At 35.5% G+C, this 21809-nt stretch overlaps 1 protein-coding gene across 1 annotated transcript in view; it reads right to left on the reverse strand.

The window, feature by feature from the left end:
• Positions 1-21809, reverse strand: part of LRP6 (LDL receptor related protein 6) — a 179493-nt gene that overhangs the window by 47317 nt on the left and 110367 nt on the right. Inside the window, exons 8-12 of the mRNA XM_044227959.1 lie at positions 10011-10227; positions 9147-9436; positions 7687-7913; positions 5145-5329; positions 3705-4031 (exon numbers count right to left, since the gene is read on the reverse strand). Coding sequence (XP_044083894.1) covers positions 3705-4031; positions 5145-5329; positions 7687-7913; positions 9147-9436; positions 10011-10227 — 1246 coding nt within the window. The remainder of the gene's footprint in view (positions 1-3704; positions 4032-5144; positions 5330-7686; positions 7914-9146; positions 9437-10010; positions 10228-21809) is intronic.

The following is a 21809-nucleotide window of genomic DNA, read 5'->3' on the forward strand; positions in this document are numbered from 1 at the left end:
AGCTGTTGAATGGAAGAGCACATGTATTTTTCCAAGTCCTGTCTGTACTGCTTCTTCATCCTTTTATTTAACAATGATTTCTTGAATCATTACTATTTACCAAGCACTGTTGTAGGCACCTAAGATATATCAGTGAAAACACAAAACAAAACAAAAAATGCTGCTTCAAGGAGTTTATATTCCAGTAGACAGACAAAAGCAATTAACATAATAAAGAAGTTACAGTATATAAATATTAGAGTATATAAATTGTATAGGATATAAAAGAGTGGTAAGTGTTACAGAAAAAAGAAAAAGTACAGGTAAAGAACACTGGCAATGCTAGAAAGGATGAAAGGATGATTTGGTTTAAATAAGGTAGACCAGGTCTCACTGTGTAGGTCACAATTAAGCAAAGACTTGGAGGTGAAGTATATCCATGAAAATATTTGCAGGAAAAACATTTCAAAGAGCAAGAAGCAGTACAACAGTCCTAAGGCAGAAGTAACTGGCATATCTGAAAGTAACAATAAGGCTAGTGTGGTTGTCATGAGGAGAACAAGGGAGAAAAGAGAAGCTGAGGTTAGAGAAGCAAAAGGGGAGGGATGCAAAGTATGGAACATGTAGGAACCTGTAGGCCATTATAAGAAGTAGGTTTTTACTTCGTGTGAAATGGGGAGCCATTGCAAGGCTTTGAGCAGAGAAACAACACAATCTGATTTCACTTTTGAAACACAGGTCAGGGGTGCATGGGTGGCTTGGTTAAGCGTCTGCCTTCGGCTCAAATCATGATCCCAGGATCCTGGGACTGAACCCTGCATCAGGTTCCTTGCTCAGCAGGTCTCCCTCTCCCTCTGCTCCTTCCCACTGTCTGTTTTCTCACTTTCTCAAATAAATAAATAAAATCTTAAAAAAGAAAGAAAGAAAGAAACACAGGTCCAGGAATAAATCACACACAATGCTAGAAAACATTCTGATGGCAAGTAGTTTGTGTTAAAATTCTCTCATAATCTGTCTTAGAATCTAATATATCTCTACACAAACATTAAATAGTACTCATTATAGAGGAGCACACAACAGAAAGCCTTGTGAAACACTAAAGATCTATCACCAAAAGGTAACCAAAGAGAGACGGATATTAGGGACTCCCAGCACTGATTTCTCATGGCCTTCACTCACCAACTATTATGCACAGATATAAGCAGCTAAAATAATGATCTCAAAAAGTCTTTCCATATTCCCCCTGTCTCCATCCTCCATCAGTCATTACCTCTATTTTCTCCTTCCATTCAAAGTCAAACTTCTTGAAAAAGATACTACCTCCCTTTCCCTTTCTCCTTTCACATTTTGACCAACTCTAATCTTTCACCACTACTTCCCTGCAATTACTCTCTTTAGAGTTACTAATAACCACCTTATTAAAAAATCCAGTAGATTAGGATTCACCTAACTCAACCTCTCAGCAGCATTCAACACAGTTCTTTTTGGGAGTAATCCTATTTCTGGTGCCTGCTTTTCCTTCTACCTCTTTGGCTGTGCTTTCTTTCCTCAAAGTTCCTTAGGTTACCAGATCCTTTCCTGTCTCTACACCCGGAGTTGGCAAACTATGGCTCACAGCTATATCTTGGACTGCTGCCTGTTTTGGAATAAAGCTTATCAGAATTCAGACATAATTTAGAAATATCTTGATAATGGCTACTTTCATGCTACAGTGGACAGAGTTGAACAGATGTGACAAACTGTATGATTCACAAAGCCTAAATATTTACTCTCTGGCCCTTTACAGTAAGTTTGCGGACCCCAGCTCTAAATCTTCTCCCCTAAGTAATCTTACCCATTTTAAATACATGCTAGCAATTCCAAAATCTATTATCTCCAACCTCATGTCTCCCCTCTTCTACCCAACTACATATTTAATGTATTACTTCAATGTCCCATAGGAAAATCAATACAAACATGCCAAAAATTGAACTTTTTAATCAGTCTTCCTCTCTAGTCTTCTAATCTCCTATCAACTTAATTATTCAAACCAAAAATCTAAGTCATCCTTGCTCCCTCCATCCTCTTCTACCTCACATCCAACCCATTAACAAGTTCTGTTCACTCTAGCTTCAGAACAGACCTTTAATCTGCAGCTTCTCTCCATCACCACCGTTACCATCCCAAGCAAATCTACCTGATTACCACACCAGTCTAGTTCACTTCCCAGCTACCATGCCTTTTCTCTTCAAATACAATTAAATCATGTTGTATCTTAATTTTCAGAGCAACCTTAAACAGTAGTTATTATTATTCCCATTTACAAATGGGAAATTTAAGGCTTAAAAAATTCATGGCTTGGGGCACTTGGATGGCTCAGTTGGTTAAGTATCTGCCTTCAGCTCAGGGTCCTGGGATGGAGCCCTGCCTCAGGCTCCTACTCAGCGGGGAGTCTGCTTCTCTCTCTCAGCCCAGCCCTAACACTGCACACATAAAAAAAATTTGTGTGACTTGCTTTAGAAGAACACAAAACTAAATACATGGCAAAGACTCCAAATCATTGAACATAAATTTATAGTCTTCTTTTTCACACCCGAAGCCTTGTGTCAGAACACACTAAATCCTTTCCTATGTGACTTATACTTCTTATACTTCCAGGCACAAAATAATTTCAATAGTTAATTGAATAGTTAATAGTTATTTTATATCATGCTATTATTTGTTACTTTATCTACTATAATTATATATGTTATATTTAAATATGTTTATATATTTATATGATATATATTTTTACTTTGTTATATGTAATGTTTTCTGTATCATATATTTATTATATGTTGTTATATATTACTAATTGAATAATTAATAGTTAATCTAATATCCTATAGCAGTTGTTACCACTTACCCTAGTGAACCATTTCCTACAATTCTCTGCCATGAATTTACTCTTTCTGATTGAATTCTCTATTTCTTTATCATATCTACCACTTACTTCTTGTCTATCCATCAAGACATGGGCATTCACATATACTTGAGTCAGAAACCAGGTTTCCCTAAGCCAAAAATGTTTATTTCACACTGTGTTTTGCTGTTCTTAGCAAAGTGTGTGTGTGATTATGTGTGTTTAATATGTAATATGTAATATTATTGCTAATGTTTATATATCAGAAGATACTGCAGCCAAAAAAAAAAAAATGGATTTGTGACTGGATGAGGAGATCTGGTCATCTGGTCATCAACTGGAATTGAACACCCACTACGTTCACAGCATGTGCTAATTCCCATATATTTACATCTGTTTCATACCAGGCTAAATTTACTCATATGCATTTTCCACGACACTTAAACACTTAAATTTTTACCTTTAGTCTATTTTATGAACTTCAAAGGACAAGGAGGTTGTATTTTGAAGATTCTCCTTGTTGTACTGTTTTTACTGCTCTTCCTTTATAAAAATGAATGAATATAAATTATGTAGAGTAATGCATGTGTGACTATCTTTCTCAATGAAGCTATGCAATTGTGCACTAAATATTTAATGATCAAAAGTAACAGCAATTAGATATCCTCAAATAGTAAGTTACAAAAACTTGCATTTTTCCATCTTTAGTCTTTCTCTTTTGTTAAACAATCAACTCTGGACTTCAACAACTTTTTACTCTGAAAGAACATGAATGACACAGTGTTTTCAAAAATCCTCCTTTCTCCTTGAATTCTAGTTTGCTTTACGGGGAAACACAGCTTACCACTACAAGTCCTATTGTCAGCATTGAGAGAGTAGTGGGCAGGGCATCCACAAACAAAACCTCCAACTGGCACAGCCAAGCAGAGGTGGGAGCAGTGCCCATTGCTGGAAGCACACTCGTTCCACCCTGCCTGCCGAGAGGAGTGAAAGACGAGGATGTCCATCACATAATCCAAATGGCCCTGAATGATGGTGCGGTTTTGGCCACTGGTTTTGTTGGCACGTTCAATGCTGCGTCGGCTCCAATCCGTCCAGTAGATGTAATCTTGGTACTGAGTTAAGCCAAAAGGATGAGGCAAGTCATCTGCTATAACTTCACGGTTAAGTCCTATTTTCAGAAAGGCAGCAGACAGGGGAGAAGCAGAGGTATGAAATGTGAGAGTGTAAGTCTTATTGGTCAAAAAAAAAAAAAAAAAAAAAAAAAAACTGTAACATAGAAAATATAACATCTGTAAGCAATTTATTTTTTTAAATATTTTTAAAAAGATGTTATTTATTTATTTGACAGACAGAGATCACAAGTAGGCAGAGAGGCAGGCAGAGAGAGAGGAAGGGAAGCAGGCTCCCTGCTGTGAGCAGAGAGCCCAATGCGGGGCTCAATCCCAGAACCCTGGGATCACGACCTGAGCCAAAGGCAGAGGCTTTAACCCACTGAGCCACCCAGGCACCCTGACATTTGTAAGCAATTTAAAATAAGATTTTATTGGGCGCCTGGGTGGCTCAGTGGATTAAGCCGCTGCCTTCGGCTCAGGTCATGATCTCAGGGTCCTGGGATCGAGTCCCGCATCGGGCTCTCTGCTCAGCAGGGAGCCTGCTTCCTCCTCTCTCTCTCTCTCTCTCTGCCTGCCTCTCTGCCTACTTGTGATCTCTCTCTGTCAAATAAATAAATAAAATCTTAAGAAAAAAAAATAATAAAATAAGATTTTATTTATCTAAATTTATTTAAAAGCAATTTTAAAACCAGACCAGGCCATTGAAATCAATCCATCTGCAGTCTGACCCCATGCCTCAAACTTATATTCTTGCTATAAATCAATGAGTTTGTTTAAACTCCTACAAATGGTCTGTTTTGACTGCAGTCTTATTTTCTCTCCATAGGGGTCTAGAAGTTGAACTTTTCTTCTTCCTTTAATAAAAAGATGGAAATGAATATACTGTATTTTACTAGTACAAAAAGTCACTTCAGGAATATCTAGGGAGTTATAAATTCCATTACAAGCCCAACAATAATGAAATTTCCACAAAATAAAGAGATGTGAACCCAAGTACATGGCCCACTATTAATAATAATAAACAGGATACAATGCCAGAGAAAGGAAGAATCTAGACATTCATATGAAGTTTTATTAATAGTACCTAACCAATGGTAAAAAACAGCCACAGATTTCTGCATAGGAAGAATAACATACAATCTGTCTGAATAAAAAGAAGTAAAGCTTACCAAGCATATTTGAAGATTCTATTAAGTTGGTGTCCAAGTCTGTCCAATAAAGCCTCCTTTTAGCATAATCAATAGTTAGGCCATTTGCCCGGCCCACATTTGGAACTAATGTAGTACGTTCACTTCCATCCATGGCAGCTCGGTCTATCTTAGGTTTTCCACCCCATTCAGTCCAATACATAAATCTAAATCCAAAACAATAGATATTTAACAATTCACTTTTGGTTATTTGGGAGAAAGGGCCATATTTGCACACAGTAACTAAATAAGGAAAATACGCATTCAATCAAAGAATTTGATAAAACTAAATCATGGTTACAATTCTTTCAATTATTTTGGCAACCTCAACTAAATATTTTTTCTCATATCCTAAAAAGGAAGTGAGTCAGCTTTCTTTTAGTCTTTCCAATGAATTTGTTCCATCCAAAACCCAGAAACTGGAAATAAACCAATTATTTCCTTACTGCAGCTTTTGCATTTATGAAACTAATATTCAAGAAGATACCAATAAATTAAAGCTCTGGTCTCAGAATCTGATTCACTTCTAAATAAAATATTTTTATCTCTTTTTATATATTTCTGAACAGAAGTAATTTGAGTTTTAAATTTTTAGACTTGTTTTTCGACTTACATAATCAACTCTCCCCAAAAACAAGTTGCAGTAGTACACCGGAGGTAAAAATTAATAGTCTTTAAATGAAGTTAAAAAGCAAAGTTTGAAATGTATTTGGACACACAGTACAAAGGAACATACTATGAGCGACCTTCTATTGCGTCAGCTGGGCAGTGACACTACTACTATAATCCCTGTGAAATTTTAGAACATTCTCTTGCTTTTATTTTGTCAAGTTTTTCACATTGACCTTACAATAGGCCCCACAGTATAGACTTTTTACAGATGTAAAGAGGCTAAAGCAATAAAAGAAATGTGAATGATCTAATTTCTTCAACTCAGTCACGTGGCAGAGCGAGAACTAGAATCTAATCCTTAGCTAAATGCTTTTTCAAGTAAACTGGTAAGGTGCTAGTTCTGAGACATTCTGAATACTGGGACTAGGAAAGCACTCCACATGCCAACTCTCAGCAAATACCTGAATTCAGACATTCACTTCTCAGCCTGTCAGCTGATGGCTGACTTGATAGCAATGCATGAACATGCCTTTCTGAAAATTAAAGTTAGTCCTGGGCTTTGTTTGTATTTGCACTTGTCAGCTGACAGGCACATGCACACAAGAAGGAAGGAGGAACAACTGAGAGAGAAATGTCATGGTTGCCAGCAGCCACATAAACTAGAGTCCTTAGTCCCAGCTATTAAATCTATCTGTTTGGTAACTAATGCTTAGAGTAAAGATCCCCATAATCCAATCACAACATGTCAGCACACAGAACTACTTTGCTATGGCCTTCTAACCAGATGGTAACGAGCTAATAACGCGATTAATGTTATTTCAAGGAAACTACGCTTGTATGTTCACATTGTTAACTTCTGCTTTTAAAAGTGGAACTACTGGGATGCCTGGGTGGCCCAGTCAGTTAAACGTCTACCTTAAGCTCAGGTCATGATCCCAGGGTCCTGGGATCGAGCCCTACATCAGGCTCCCTGCTCAGCAGGGAGTCTGCTGCTCTCCCTGCCTGCGGCTCCCCCTGCTTGTGTGCATTCACGTGCACATGCTCTCTCGGACAAATAAATAAAATCTTTAAAATAAATACATAAATGTGGAATTATTCTTCAAATTCCAGATTTCTTAGCTGTTGGCTTTTTTAAACTTGCTAAATCACTTAAGAGGATCACCTATCCTTGAAAAATATATCATATTGTAAATAAAAAACTTACCATTAATTGAAAAGTTTACTATTTAATATCAAAGTTCTCTAAACTTATAACAATGATCAAACTAATTGACCATTTTGAATTAATGACTATTCTAAAATGGAACTTTTTAAAATGCAACTATTTCTTAGTATATGGCCTTATCTCAGTGGGTTTTGGAATCTGGTTTAACTTGAGAGAGGGGGTAAGCGAATGCAAAGTTGATACCTTCAAAAAGGCTGTTTATTAGCATGTAAGTATGATTGGTAATATTTAAATACTAATCCATTTCACTAATCTTTCTCTACCTAATGTTAATAATGACAAGTGCAAAATTTACTGAGTAATTTATTCTAAATCAGTGAAATCTCAACTAATGGATCTTAAAGTTTTTATTTATTTGAGAGAAAGAGAGAAAGCGAGTGCAAGTACAAGCAGTGGGAAAGGGAGAGAGTGAATCTCAAGCAGACTCCATTCTGAACACAGAGCCAAAACCAGGCTCTGCATTCAATCTAAAGACCCTGAGATTACAACCTGAGCCAAAATCAAGAGCTGGATGTTACCTGACTCAGCCACCCAGGCACCCCTTAACTAAAGGGTTTTAAAATAAAGCCGACCTGTGGTTTAGTTATTAGATTCCTAATCAGCATTACTTAAGACATCAAAAATACAATCCATAGTTGGGCTATGTGCAACATAGTTGCAAAGAATGCATACATAAAATCTGTTTACCCTTCAGCAGGGTCCAATGCAAGAGCTCTGGGGCTATCTAAGTCTTTCCACACCAAAACCTGTCGGTGCTGCCCATCCAACTTTGACACTTCAATTCGATTTGTTCCTGTGTCTGCCCAGTACAAGTTCTTCCCAAGCCAGTCTACTGCCATGCCTTCTGGATAATCTAAGCCGAATTCTACCACGTGTTCCAGTGCACTGCCATTCATAAAGGCTCTGCTGATGGTCTGCAAAAATAAGATTAACAACAAAGTCACATGGCTTAAGTACAAAACACTATCCAGAAAGAATGTTTGTTTTGGTTTTTGTTGGGTGGGAGGATCCAGAAGAGCCAGAGGCATAGTTTCTTAATATAATTCACATATTTTACAAGAACAGAAAAAACCTGATGTCAACCTCTAACAAATGCAACTGTGACCTCAAGTTTTACGATCAAGCCAGGGAGAAAATTTTATAATTCTTAAGGACTAAAAATTTATTCTAGTAAGACAGCAGAATGACTTTGCTTTTAAAATCTATTAGTAATCAAGTAAAAAAATAAGACCAGAATGCTGTAGACTCATTAACTGGTAGTCAGCTTCCTGAGGGTTCTTGAGAGTATGTCATGTCATTGTGTCCATCTGAAAAGATCTCAACAATCTTATATAAGATGTATTAATCATTATCACATTATTATCACATTATTACCACTGTAATTCTGAATCCCCCCCAAACTCAAAAACATAATTCAAGTTATTAATAATAGCTGCTACTTCTCGACAAGCACTACCCTAAGTACTTTGTATACACATTTTTCTCATTTAACCCTCAAAATGGCCCTGCGAGATAGGCATTATCTCTATTTTCAAGATGAGGAAACTTAGAAGGCCATACAATACAAGCCAAATGTATTTATTTACTTCATTCATTCACTCAATTAATAGATTTTACTGAATGCCATTAGATTTCAACTCTGGCTCCAATACCCCATGATTTTTGCATATTAGACAAATTTTATATAAGTTATCTGAAATAAGCCCAGGACTATCTAGAAGAAGCAAAAGCTATTCTCCAGATTTTCTGGTCAGGAGCTCCTCCTTCTTCTCTAGAATATATATATTCTAACTCATAATTGGAGTTTTCTACCTGAGACAGACTACCAAATTTTTTTTTAAATAAATTAAGAGTCAAGCTTCTATAAGCCATTTATATAACTGCTTACTCTTTATCTGTAGAAAATGTCACTCATTATCCTCAAATGGAACAAAGCAGAAGAAGTCAAGCAAAGCATCTTATATTTTAAAAAAAAGACAATTAAAACTGAATGGACCCTGGCCTTGACTTCTTTTAAAAAGTTAAGGGCTTTGGTTGCATTCTGCCTACTAAGCAATGAGAGAGAGGGATCATAGCATGAAGACTCAGACATTTTAAAGCTCTCCCTCCTTGTCTTCAGTTTTAACATTCCAATTCTTTTGACTAACCTTGAGTGATATATCTGTCCAGTAAATGCGGTTGTCTGTTACATCAAAATCCAAAGCAGAAGCTTCTTTGACACCAGTAAGAGGAATAGCCACATTATTATTGTTAGTTTCCAAAGAAATTCGCCTGATATCTGCTCTCCGTGAAAACAAAAGAAAAGCCTCTGGGACAATGCAGGTCTTCATGTCACTGATGAGTTCAAAGCCAATGGGGCAGGCACAGCGGAGGCCCTGAGGCCTATAGAGGCAAAGATGGCTACATCCCCCATTTTCCTCAGCGCAGGGGTTGGAACCTAAAAGATATATTAATTATAAAGGGGCACAGAAGGACAAATACATTGACACAATCAACATATTTTCACTTGAAAATGACTGGGCATGTGGATCACAAAGACATGATTTATATCTGCTCCCAAATATACTTTCAATTCTAATCTCATAAATAAACACTATGAAGATTAACAGGGAATAAAAAGCCAGTGCAGTTGCACAGGCCTGTAGTCCCACCTACTAAGGAGGCTGAGGCAGCAGGAACACTTGAGCCCAGGAGTTGGGCTGTAGTGCATGCACTATGCTAGTCTGCTGTCCACATAAAGTTAGCATCAATCAATATGGTGACCTCCTAGGAGCAGGGTCCCACCACACGGCTTAAGGACTGGTGCACTGGCCTAAGTCAGAAATGGGCTTATGTACTACATCTTGAGTACTAAGTCTACATTTAAAAGGCCTATTCCTGCTTAAAAAAGAACAGATGATTTCTATATTCCAAAAAACATCAACAATTTACAGTGCTGTTTAACAAGCCAATATCTCTGTATTTTTCTCATTCCTGGTTTCCATCTCTGAGAGAATTTTGGAATTACTTACCAATGATTCGATGAACATTTGTGGCCTTTAGGCCCATGAGGTCAGGAAGCTGGTCTATGATGATTTCCCTCTCTGCACTTCGTTTATGTACTCTTTCGATGCTACGCCTCTGCCAGTCAGTCCAGTAAACATAGTCACCCAACAAGGTAAACCCAAATATGTGAGGAATTTTGTCTTCTACTAGTACTCTTCTCCCAGTGCCATCAGTATTCATAACCTTCAAATTTAAGTTTAAAGACAAGAACTAAACATGTGTATTTATTCTTCAAATGTATACAAAAATAACAAATCCAACTGCTTGCTGTATCAACACTGAAAAGTGTCATCTTGGCCATTCCTATTACAATGCCTTCTTTCACAAAAGGACAACATGCTAATTTAATAAGAATGATTTCAAATACTCAGTGTAAGCTCATATCTTATCTCTATTTCTCCAATCTCTTATTACCCTTCCTTCTACAAATTCTGACAATATTAGCTTAGTATGTATCTCTTCCATTAAGTAACTATGTAAAAATTAAAAATAAAATACAATTACCTTAAATTTGCTTGTACATTTGTTTTTATAATGTACCTTTGTATACATTACTTTATTACATATTTTGTTCTATAACATCTTATTTTTCCTGAGAGTTTTATTTTTTTACTCTGCAGGAAACTCAAATTCATATAAGATCACACAGCTTGGAAACATAGTATATTTTTTAGGACTCCTTCCACTTACTATACTGCTGTTTTTGTTTACTGTTTTTTGTTTAAAGTTTTTTTGAAAGTCCACAGATAAAAGGGCTCTCAATACATCTCTCAGTCTCAGATTATAACTGTAATGCACCCGGAATTTATAAATCTCTGGAACTAAGTTTCAAGTAACTAGCATGTACCTACTCTTTCCAACTACCCTAGGTAGCAACATTATTAAATTCATTCTAACACTCTCATTATAAAGGTCAGCAATTTCCCCAGAAGTGGCAAAGGCATCTTTTCTGTCCCTGACATTCTAGCACCATGTACTAATCTTCGGTTCTAAAAGATGGAGCAAGTCTTCTAAAGCATCAACTAGCTAGTCCCCAGCTGAGACCACTTCTACCATTAAAGTGGCCTGTGTGCCAGGCAAACTAGCTTTCAGAAATGTTATTCTGGTACTAAAAACAAGTACATGCAAGAAATTTCTGCATCCCCCTCCTAAAAATAGTATCCCAATCTTTTATGCAAGTATGAAATTTTTTTCCATAAAATCAGTAGGAAATAGTCCCTGTAAGTCAATACCGTGACTGCCTAAATGGAATGACAACCAAATGTTATCTTTATCTCTCCTCTTTAAAATTTTAAAATTCTTGCTGACCTTCCAAGAAGAGCCCAACCTTGGAAACAAAGTACTTAAAAACTGAGTGAGCAAAATTGTGCTATATCCTTGTATTTTCACTTGTATGTATAAATAAATATTTCAGTTATACCTGATAGAAGAGATTACATTAACTGAATGTTTACCTGTTCATATCAAATACAAGAGGACTTCTATTAAGCCAGCTGTATAAATCTATATTTAAACAGAATGTTTTCTATAAGAAAAAATATAGTTTAAAAGAATTAATAAACACTAATCCAATTCCTACATTAAATACTGTTTAAAATTAATAATTTCTCCTTAAGACGTGAGTCTAGATTTTTTACATTCATATTTTCTTGCAACAGATCATTCGTGGATATACTTTATGTCTATGTTATATCTTAAAATTACTTTGGTATTTAAAAGCAGAAAAGACTAAGCAAAGAAAAAGGGTCAATAATTTGTTTACATATCTAACTAAAATATAACTTCTAAAATAGCAGGAAACTAATTCATCCATTTATTTGTCCACCACTTCTACTATTAGTCTGGCAAAGAACTCAATAAATATTTGTTAAATAATTTTTTAAAAGGAGATAACTTCCTAAGACACTCAGAAAACCTTCCTGAAAATGAAAATTTATGTAAATTCTTATCCTTAGATCCTACAGCTTAGCCATTTGAATGAATGAAAGGTATTCTTGCCCAAATTGTAAATCCATGTAAAAACTTTAAATCCATACTACTCTTTATTTTTGGAGAATGAATACATTCCTGATCCCTCCTAAAAGCAGAGCTCCAAGAAAGAATTTCTGGCCACACCGTATTACTGTCTGGAAACTATGATCAGAGTGAAAATCTTTCCTTTATTAGACATACAATAGAAATGCCTTTATTTTAGGTAGGGAAATTTTTTTTTAAACTCTGTATTTTTATCTGCATCCTAATACAGAGATTATTTCTTGACCTCCAGCATCTTCCTCTACGCCCCTTATAAGAACTTCCTCTCAGTACTATTTCCTTCCTTCCCAGATTCCCTCTCCACAGGATCCTTTTTTTCAGCCTTTATCACAACACAATTTCCACCAACTTAGAAAGACACGGTTTAAAAGTTGAATGATTGTGTTTTTACTGCCATATTCTTTAAATGTGATCTGTAACAGCTGCCTCCACCTCTTACCACTCACTCCCTTAACTCTACAACTGACTTCGAATCTATGACTCAGATGAAATAAATCTACTAGAAATGGTCAATGACTCCTTCCTTGCTTTTCTCAGTTCTTGTGCTCTTTTATTTTTTTTTTTTTTAACATTTGATACACTTAACCCCCACTGAAACAATACATCAGATTTTCAAGGCACCATGTGACATTACCTCTTTTCCTATAGCCATCATGGCTTTTTATCTCTTCGTTTTACTAGTTCCCCTTCCTTTTTCAAACCTGGTTGGATATTTTCCAAGGCTTCCTGAGTTCTTCTTTGCAAATCATCTTTCAAAGCTTCTAGCTTTGAAAGCTTCTAGCTTTCCAAGGCTTCCTGAGTTCTTCTTTGCAAATCATCTTTCAAAGCTTCTAGCTTTGAAAGCTTCTAGCTTTCATTTACTGTGGGATGTTCTATCTTCTAGCTTCTACTATTATCTTATGTTAAAAAAAAATAAGAAATATGTAAAGTTCTAATCTAAGTTTCAGTTATCTTCAACTGCATCTCCTGGAAGATGTACGTCTACCTCATCTAAAATGTCATAGACTTAACAGGGAACTTCTGTTCTCTGTTAAACAGAGTTCATCATCCCATCAGAGAGTGTTTAACACATAGTACTAAATATCATGCACTGTAACACTCTAAAATACTAATTTCTTATAAGCTTATGATATATTAAAACATGTCTGACTTGATTTTATTCCTAGTTTATTCAGTATTATCTTAAACAATTATTCTGCATTATCTTACATTTAACAAATTAATACTAATTTTGCTGTACTATGCCCAATACTGGCCTTCCTTTTAAAATTTACTTGCTGATCTAAAGGCTACACTAAATGCCTAATACTGAACCTCTTTTAAAGACAGAATTTAAACTTTTTCTCCAAAAACATTATAGGGTAAACCAACTCTTTCTCCTTTCAGTTGTTTTAGCCTGCAACGTTTCTATTTGTTCATTCTGATAAATGAACAACTTAAAAGATGGCAGCTTTAGTATGATCCGAATAATGGGCAAAGAAGAAACCAAAACTCACAGTAAGAAAAATAACAAAAGCACAATTCCCAAAGATCCTTTTAGTTTACACAATTAAGCATCTTCTATTTAGCAGTTACTCTCTATGCTCCCACTCCTACAAATCTCCAATCATTAGCAAACATTAGTTTGCTAGTTTTGGCACAACTAGATAGACTGAGATTTCAAATATAAGCTCTATCATTCACTAGGTACCGCTAGGCAATTCCTCACAAGTAAAACAGGAAAAGAACTTAAATCACTGAATTATTTAAGATTAAAGAAAATAGTATTAAATATATAGCATAGTACTGGATATGTAGATGCTCAGCAAATGTTAGTTCTTGCCCTTTAAGATTATTTTAATAAAATGCTTTAGTCCCTTGCGGTAAATACAGCTATGTTGGTTTTTTTTTTTTTTTAAGATTTTATTTATTTGACAGAGATCACAAGTAGGCAGAGAGGCAGGCAGAGAGAGAGAGAGAGAGAGAGAGGAGGAAGCAGGCTCTCCACAGAGCAGAGAGCCCAATGTGGGACTCGATCCCAGGACCCTGAGATCATGACCTGAGCCGAAGGCAGAGGCTTAACCCACTGAGATACCCAGGCGCCCCAAATATAGCTATGTTTAAATAGCTGTAATGGATTTATTAAAATACAGTACTTCAAAATAAAAGCTGATACAGTAATATAAAAGAATATGTGGAAATAAAAGACCAAAACAACCACACACCGTTAAACTGAAGAATAAAAACAATACAGACCCTTTCTATGTCCTGGAAACCAGTGGAGAACTATAGGCATGCAGCCTTACTCCCATTTCCAGCCCCCAAATAGATTGTTCGCTTATCTACTTAGACGTATGTTGACTAAAACAGTAAGCCAAAAGGAACAATTTGGTAATTAGAATACATATACTTTTGCTGCTCTACTAGATCCTCACTCCACTCCCCCAGCCCCAAATCAAAACACTGACAAACATATGTAATGAATGCGAATCACCATGAAAGATATCATGCTGAATGCTCAAAAGTTAATTAAAAGGGCCTCTTCTAGCAAAGGTATTACAATTTAGTTGAGGAGATAAACTATATTTACATTAAAATCATACACATATACCCCTCTCTGGCCTGTAGCTTATCAGGAAAAAGTGTATAAAATAGTAGGAGCTCAAATCCATCTTGAAGAATTAGAAGAATTTTGACAAAGAGAAAGAGAAAAGGATTTTCCAGAACATAAAAGAAATAACACATGTTAAGACACAGTCAAAGATGCCTTGTGTGACTGACTTTGAAAGAAATGCACTGAGGCAGAAAGAACATTAAAGGGACTCAAAGGAGACATTAGGCAGATACCATCCTACGGCAGGTATGAAATTCCAGGATCAGAACTAGAGAAAACATGATACTTCTGAGAGCACTTAAAGGAGGGTGATATGACAAAATTCTATTTCAGGAAGACCTCATTTACCTCTATCACTGTGTTCTGATCGTGCTAAAAATAAACATTTTCAGTACAAAATTATGGTTAATAAAATATTTTCATTTACTGTGGGATGGTAATGAAGGTCCAAAATCTCTTATCTGAAAGTCTTAAGGCTAGCCATATTTCCGAATTCAGATTTTTTGTGGTATTTACAAAGGTGAACACAATGCACATAGCACATCACCTCTGCCTGGGTCCAGGGTAGCACTTTGTTGCCAAACGTGAATATTTTGTGCAGCAAAACATATACATATTCCCACAAAATTGGATAAATGAAGACTCCAGATAGCCTTACGTTGCTTCAAGTCAGGTTTTCCACCAAATAAATTAGCAGAAATAACTTAGTTTTGAGAGCTAGAAATGCTTTGGTCTAGGCCCTTGTCAGAACTGGTGTATGGATCAGGGCTAATGCTGCTCTAAGCGCAAGCCAGGGTCTCAGGAAGAAGAAAAATGAGCAAAGGACATATTAAAAATAATAAGTTTTTAGAAACATCTGTTGAGCAATAAATGGTAATAAAGGTCTTACAAAGATCTTCAGATTAGCACAGTGGCCAGGAACTCAAATACAGTTCCCTAAAAGCCACTACTAAGGATTTTGTAGCTTTACCTACTACAGCACTAGTCCCTTTTAACTAATCATTCTTCTTTCACTTTAAAAGCAAAAACCAGAAGTCTTCCCCCCAACATAGAAAGGGGTATGGTGGGAGGGAATAAATAAAGTGCACATTAAAGCTGTATCTATCACATCTACTTCCAATTAAACAATGTAATTAAGATGAGCTAAAGATTTTTTAATGTAATTTTATAAGCAGCACACTGTTTGCCTTAATTTCCTATCTTTCTGTTGTCTGCCGTAGCTTTTACAGCAGGGTCAAGTCTAGAACATTGTTGCCCAAGAGAAATATTTAAGCCGCAAATGTGAGTCACGTGTCTAATTTTAAATTTTGTAGTAGCCAGATTTTAAAAAGTAAAAAGGAACAGCTAAAATTAATTTTTTACTGTACATACTGTTTTTTATCTAATCCAACATATCCAAAATATTTTTATTTCAACATGTAATCAATACTTAAAAATTTATTGAGACTCTTATGTTTCTTTCATACAAGGCCTTTTTCATATATGTATTTTGCACTTCAAGCCCCTCTAGTTAGAGTAGCCACTTTCTGAGTACTCCACAGATGTATGTGGCCACTGGCTACCAAAATGGACTGTGCAGTATTAGAATTTCATGGTGGTGACTACAGAGTGTACAACAAAATTAATGTACTTTTTTTTTTTTTTAAGTTTTTTATTTGTTTATTTGACAGACAGAGATCACAAATAGGCAGAGAGGCAGGCAGAGAGAGAGGAGGAAGCAGGCCTCCGGCTGAGCAGAGAGCCTAATGTGGGGCTTGATCCCAGGACATGGGTTCATGACCTGAGCCGAAGGCAGAGGCCCTAACCCACTGAGCCACTCAGGCGCCCCAATGTACTCTTTTTTTAGATATCCATAAGAGATCTCAAGAGGACATCTCTGTCCTTTCTCACACCTGCGTGTGACAAGGCTTCCATATACCCTTCAGGCTCAGTAAAGCCACAAACAATTAAGGGTCTTCCATTTGGTCTTTCCTCCCTCTTCAGCTATGCTCTATTTAATTCTAATACAGATTAAAATTATTTTTTAAAAATTATTTCTGATGGGAAAAAATTAATAAAATGCTTTTTTCCCAGTTTTTATCACATTTGGAAGTTTAAATTTCAACACTAGCTGAGACTTGTAAGAATAAGGACAAAGTCTTGATTCTTTCATTTCTTTTAAGCTATCCCAACATTTAAATATTACAACCACAGTTATATTAATAAAGATAATCTATATCTGCCATCTCCTTGACTCGCCCACTAAGAGAATATTCTAGATTGACCAGGTACTACTAATAATGGCTAAAGCTGACAATTCGTGAGAATCTTTACTCTGTTTTACCACATGTATGAAATTTTTCATAATTAAAAAAAAAAAAAGGGAGGAAAGATAAGGTCCAAGTCCAAGGGCTCCTGAATAATAATAATAATAATAATAATAATAGCTATCATTAACAAATGCTGTTATCATTTTTGTTATGATGTGGAAAGCAATTATAAGAATCCTCTGAAGAGATTAAGGGATCAACAACTTAAAAAACCTGATTGTGAGACCTTACATCTAAAGACCATATATTCCCCTTGACACAGAGTCCAATGATGACTTTCTGAACTCTTGTTTCCTCCCATTACTTCTGCAGATGTAACACTTCTATTAGAAAATGGCTTTTCCCCTAAATATTTTTCTTTTACCAGCCACACAATCTCTACTGGGCAGAAGCAACAGAGTGAAAAACAACACGTTGCTTTATTTCAAAGAAAAGCATATTACATTTATCATACTCAACAAGTAACCGTTTTGGACAGGTTATTAGGTTTGTAAATATGGTTTTAAGCCCCTTATGTCTAAAATAACAACACAAATCCTGGTTAAAGCTTGCTTGTACATTCTGAACCCAGAACAAATGAACCATTTTAAGCAATTCCAAAAGATTACCCTTGTGCTTTAAAAGTCGAGCCAACACTAATTAAATCTTCTGGCAGCTTCTGAGGGTGTGCTTTGCTGTATTACCTCAGAGTGGTTTAATTAGTTAAACTGACATTAGGCTTCTGTCACTTCTGAAATCTACCTCCAAATCTGAACCAGAGTCTCCAGTGGTTTTAACTGCTTCAACCACATTGTGGTAGGGATTAAACTATTCTGAGGCATTCCCAAATATTACAAACCACACTGAGAATACAGACTACAACAGGAAATAGATGTGGGTTAACCAGAATATCTCCACAGAAAGGAGGTAACAGCAAACCTTCTATAGATATCACATCTGGTTTTTTGAGCAGTTTCATCAGCTTATTAAATGTCAAGACAGGATTACCCATGAAATTTTGGAATGCAGCCAGTCTACTACCAAAGTTGTTGCTATGCAACATCACTTGACTAGACACGTTCAAGAAATAGATGACAACAGGACAACCAGGCACCTATCATAAAATGAGCTACAGTGCGAATACTATGACATCCTAAAGGAAAAACCTAAATTATGCTCACAATGAACCATTCCTCTTCTAATGTTCCAGCCAATAGCCAATGCAAGTAGTGAATTAATATTTACATATAAAGAGACACTAGATCTCATTGGAGGCTAACTGATAACAATAGGGTATAAAGTATAATTCCACAGAACTGGTATTTTTAAAAATGGAATATATACACATGGAAAGAACAGTTCAATCATTCAGGAGTTCACTGGGGTAACAAGTAAAGAGAAATGCTTTGGAACTAGCAGGGGAAGTAAAGAGATGCCATGCACCTAGGTAAGAGAGCATAAGGGCAATCACAGTCCTTTAAAGCCTTTTAACCTAGTTCAAGACTTACTATGCCTCAGTAAATACAAGTGATTTTTAATGTGAAAAGAGAAAATACCATAGTTAATTGAGTAGTTTTATTTTTTCAAGGAGTCATGCTTAGAGCATTAAATGGCTGCAGTTATTGTGCTCTTTTACAGATAGAGCTAAGAATTGCTACTGTGACCAAAGCTTTCTAAAACCAAAATTACCCAGGAAAACTAGAAAATTAAGAAGAGATTTTCAATTCAAGGCATCATTATGATGAATACAACACCGCCCTGGTCAATTATACTCAACTATTTCATGAGACATTTCTGAGAGTCCCACTGTCCTAAGGTCTTCAAAAAAAAACCTCTAATGCGGGAAAACATAAACATTTTAACTAGGGAAAACTGCTCCCTTTCCTTTCATTCTCTTCAAGCACAACTAAAATAAATTCAACTTGGAGTCTGAGTAGAAATAATTATCAACAGCTTATTACTCAAAGGCAAAGTACTCCAGTACCAGTGAGCGTGCCTTATGTTCATATATTTTTATTTTTATTTTTTTAGTTTTTTTTTTTAAAGTAATCTCTCCACCCAATGTGAGGCTCAAACTCAAGATCCTGAGATCAAGAGCTGCATGCTCTTCCAAATGAGCCAGCCAGTCACTCCCCAGATACTGGTTTTTAAATACTATTCCTCAGTGGTTCAGATGGTTGAGAGTCTGCCTTCGGCTCAGGTCATGATCCCAGGGTCCTGGGATTGAGCTCCATGGGATTGAGCCTCCCTGCTGCACAGGGAGCCTGCTTCTCCCTCTCCCTCTGCCTCTCCCCCTGCTTGTCCTCTCTCTCTCAAAGAAATAAATAAAATCTTAAAAAAAAAGAAAAGATACTATTCTTCATTAAATAGAACTATGGCTCCTTAGAGTAATAGTTGCCAGGGCTGAAGCAAGAGAAATGTAAGATAAAATTGAATATATTATTGTTCTAGAAAGTGCTTTAAAATAAGGGAAGTTCCTTGAAAAACTAAAAACAGAATCACCACATGATCCACAATCCCACTTCTGGGTATATATCTAAAAGGACTGAAAAGAGGATCTCAAAGAGATACTTATTTGCACATCCATGTTCACTGAAGCACTACGTGTAACACCCAAAAGGAGGAACCATCCTAAATATCCTTTATCTGATGGATGAACAGATAAAGAAAAACGGTGAATACATAAAATAAAATATTATTTGGCCTTTAAGAAGAGAATCCTGTTATATGCTACAAAATGGAGGAACTATGAGGATGTTACGCTAAGCAAAATAAGTCAGCAAACTAAGAGATAATACTATATGATCCCACTTTAGGTATCTAAAGAAGTCAAACTCTTAGATTAAAAAATGATGGTTGCTGGAACAGGGGGAAAAAGGAAGTTGTTTGACAGAACTTCAGTTTTGCAAGATGAAAAATCCTAGAGATTGTGTTGCACAACAACATGCACATAATTAGCACTACTCTTCTCTCTGCCTAAAGGTGGTTATGGAAGATTTCATACGATTTTTTTTTTTAAAACCACAATTAAAAAAAGGAGATGGAGGCTCGTGAAAAGGTCACAGGTATCAAGTCAAAGGGGCTACTAATTCCAATTCTGGGACAATATTTGCAACAATAATAATGGAATATAACCTTATAATATTCTACAACTTTAAACAATAAATATCCACGGTTCCATATTAATATACATATGAAAAGCTGAATAGAGAGGGAATAGCTCTTTCTTACAGGAAAATTCCAATCAATAAATATAATAGGAATAATGGAAATCGCATCAATGTTAAATTCCTAGTGTTGAAAATTGTTCTGTAAGTATGTAGAATGAAAACTGGGTGAGAGATCTAGTATTGCAAATACTGAGTCTGAAATTATCTCAAAATGAATAGTCTAAAAAAGAGGCAACAGAGCACAACACAAAAAGTACTGTATTAGGAATCAGGAAATTGGAATTCCATTCTTTTTTTCTCCTAAAACAGGAAGTTTATGACCTCAGGCAAATAAAAGAAACAAATTAAACAAAAAGCGCCAAGAATGCTGAATTTTAGGAAGAGAAACCTGGGGCAGAAAGAACTACTGTTTCTGTAGGCATTATATCTAGAAACCACAGTTAATTTTATGAGAACTAAAAACGGTTTTTTTAATGCAAAAACAATTTTGAAAACCCATGAAACACTGTTTACTTACTCTCTTGAAACTAATGAAATCCATTATAGCATAGGAGGGTTTTTTTCATATTTTAAGAGTAACACTGCAGCTAAAACATAAAAGCAATATTATAAATCGCAACCAAATATAAAAGCCAAGTCATTAGTTAACCCAAAATCAAAAATAAATGAACAACAAAACAAAAAATCTCGGAATAGGGGTGATATTAATTGCATAAAGCCTCTAATTTCATTCCTACTTAGAAACTCTAGAAGCCTGGAAAATTTCAGAAGCTCCTAATTATAAATGAAATACTAAACAAATAACAGTCTACAAAAATCTAACTATAACCAAAGGAAGTCTAATCCTTCTCCAAGATTTTGTTATTTCAGATCAAATCTAACAACAACAAAAAATTATAGTACAATGAATGAATAGTTTGGGAAATCTATGAGTTCAACAAAAAAAAAATCACAGGGCCTGCCTTGTAATATTCTTAGAAGGTCTAAATTTTTAAATTGTAAACTACCTTTAAAATGCCAAAAAGAAAAAAAAAAAAGAAGAAGCCTTTCTTCATTTTGGCTAACTTAACTATTACACAAGATCTTTAAATAGCTAGTGATAATTTTAAATTTAAGTAGAAAGTTAAAAATACTTGTCACTTTTAACTGCTCAGAGTTTTGTAAATTCCCTCCTAAGAAGTCTCCGAATTGTGGTCTTTACCAGTATTTGACTGCCTACCCCTTCCAAACCCTTTAAAAATCAGTAAAAATAAAACTAGGAGCCCTGAAAGGTATAATAGTTTGCCACCTACAGAGAAATAACCTCTCAAAAAATAATGTTTTACATGGACTCCATTAATAAAAAACATTTACATGTTTGGCTAATTTCAAACAACAGCTTTAAACATTTATTTAAACTTCCCAAGCATGTTAATAATGGAATAGCTTGTATATAGGTCAATAGAGAATATAAACAAATATTACAAGGAGAAGTTGCTTTCAGGAAAATTGAATTACTAAAGATTTTGAACCCCTAATAGGCAAGTTTTCTTTAGTTAATAGGGATTCAATGCACTGTAGATAAGGAATGTTTTAAAGAAAAAAGAAAATATTCATGTCACCTGAATATAAATTTCCTTTAAGGAACTCTTCCAAGGCAAATGTGTTATTTGTTCGTAATCTAAAACAATGCAGTTAGTA

This window comes from Neovison vison, chromosome 12 (genome assembly GCF_020171115.1).
Source record: "Neovison vison isolate M4711 chromosome 12, ASM_NN_V1, whole genome shotgun sequence".
Lineage (NCBI taxonomy): Eukaryota > Metazoa > Chordata > Mammalia > Carnivora > Mustelidae > Neogale > Neogale vison.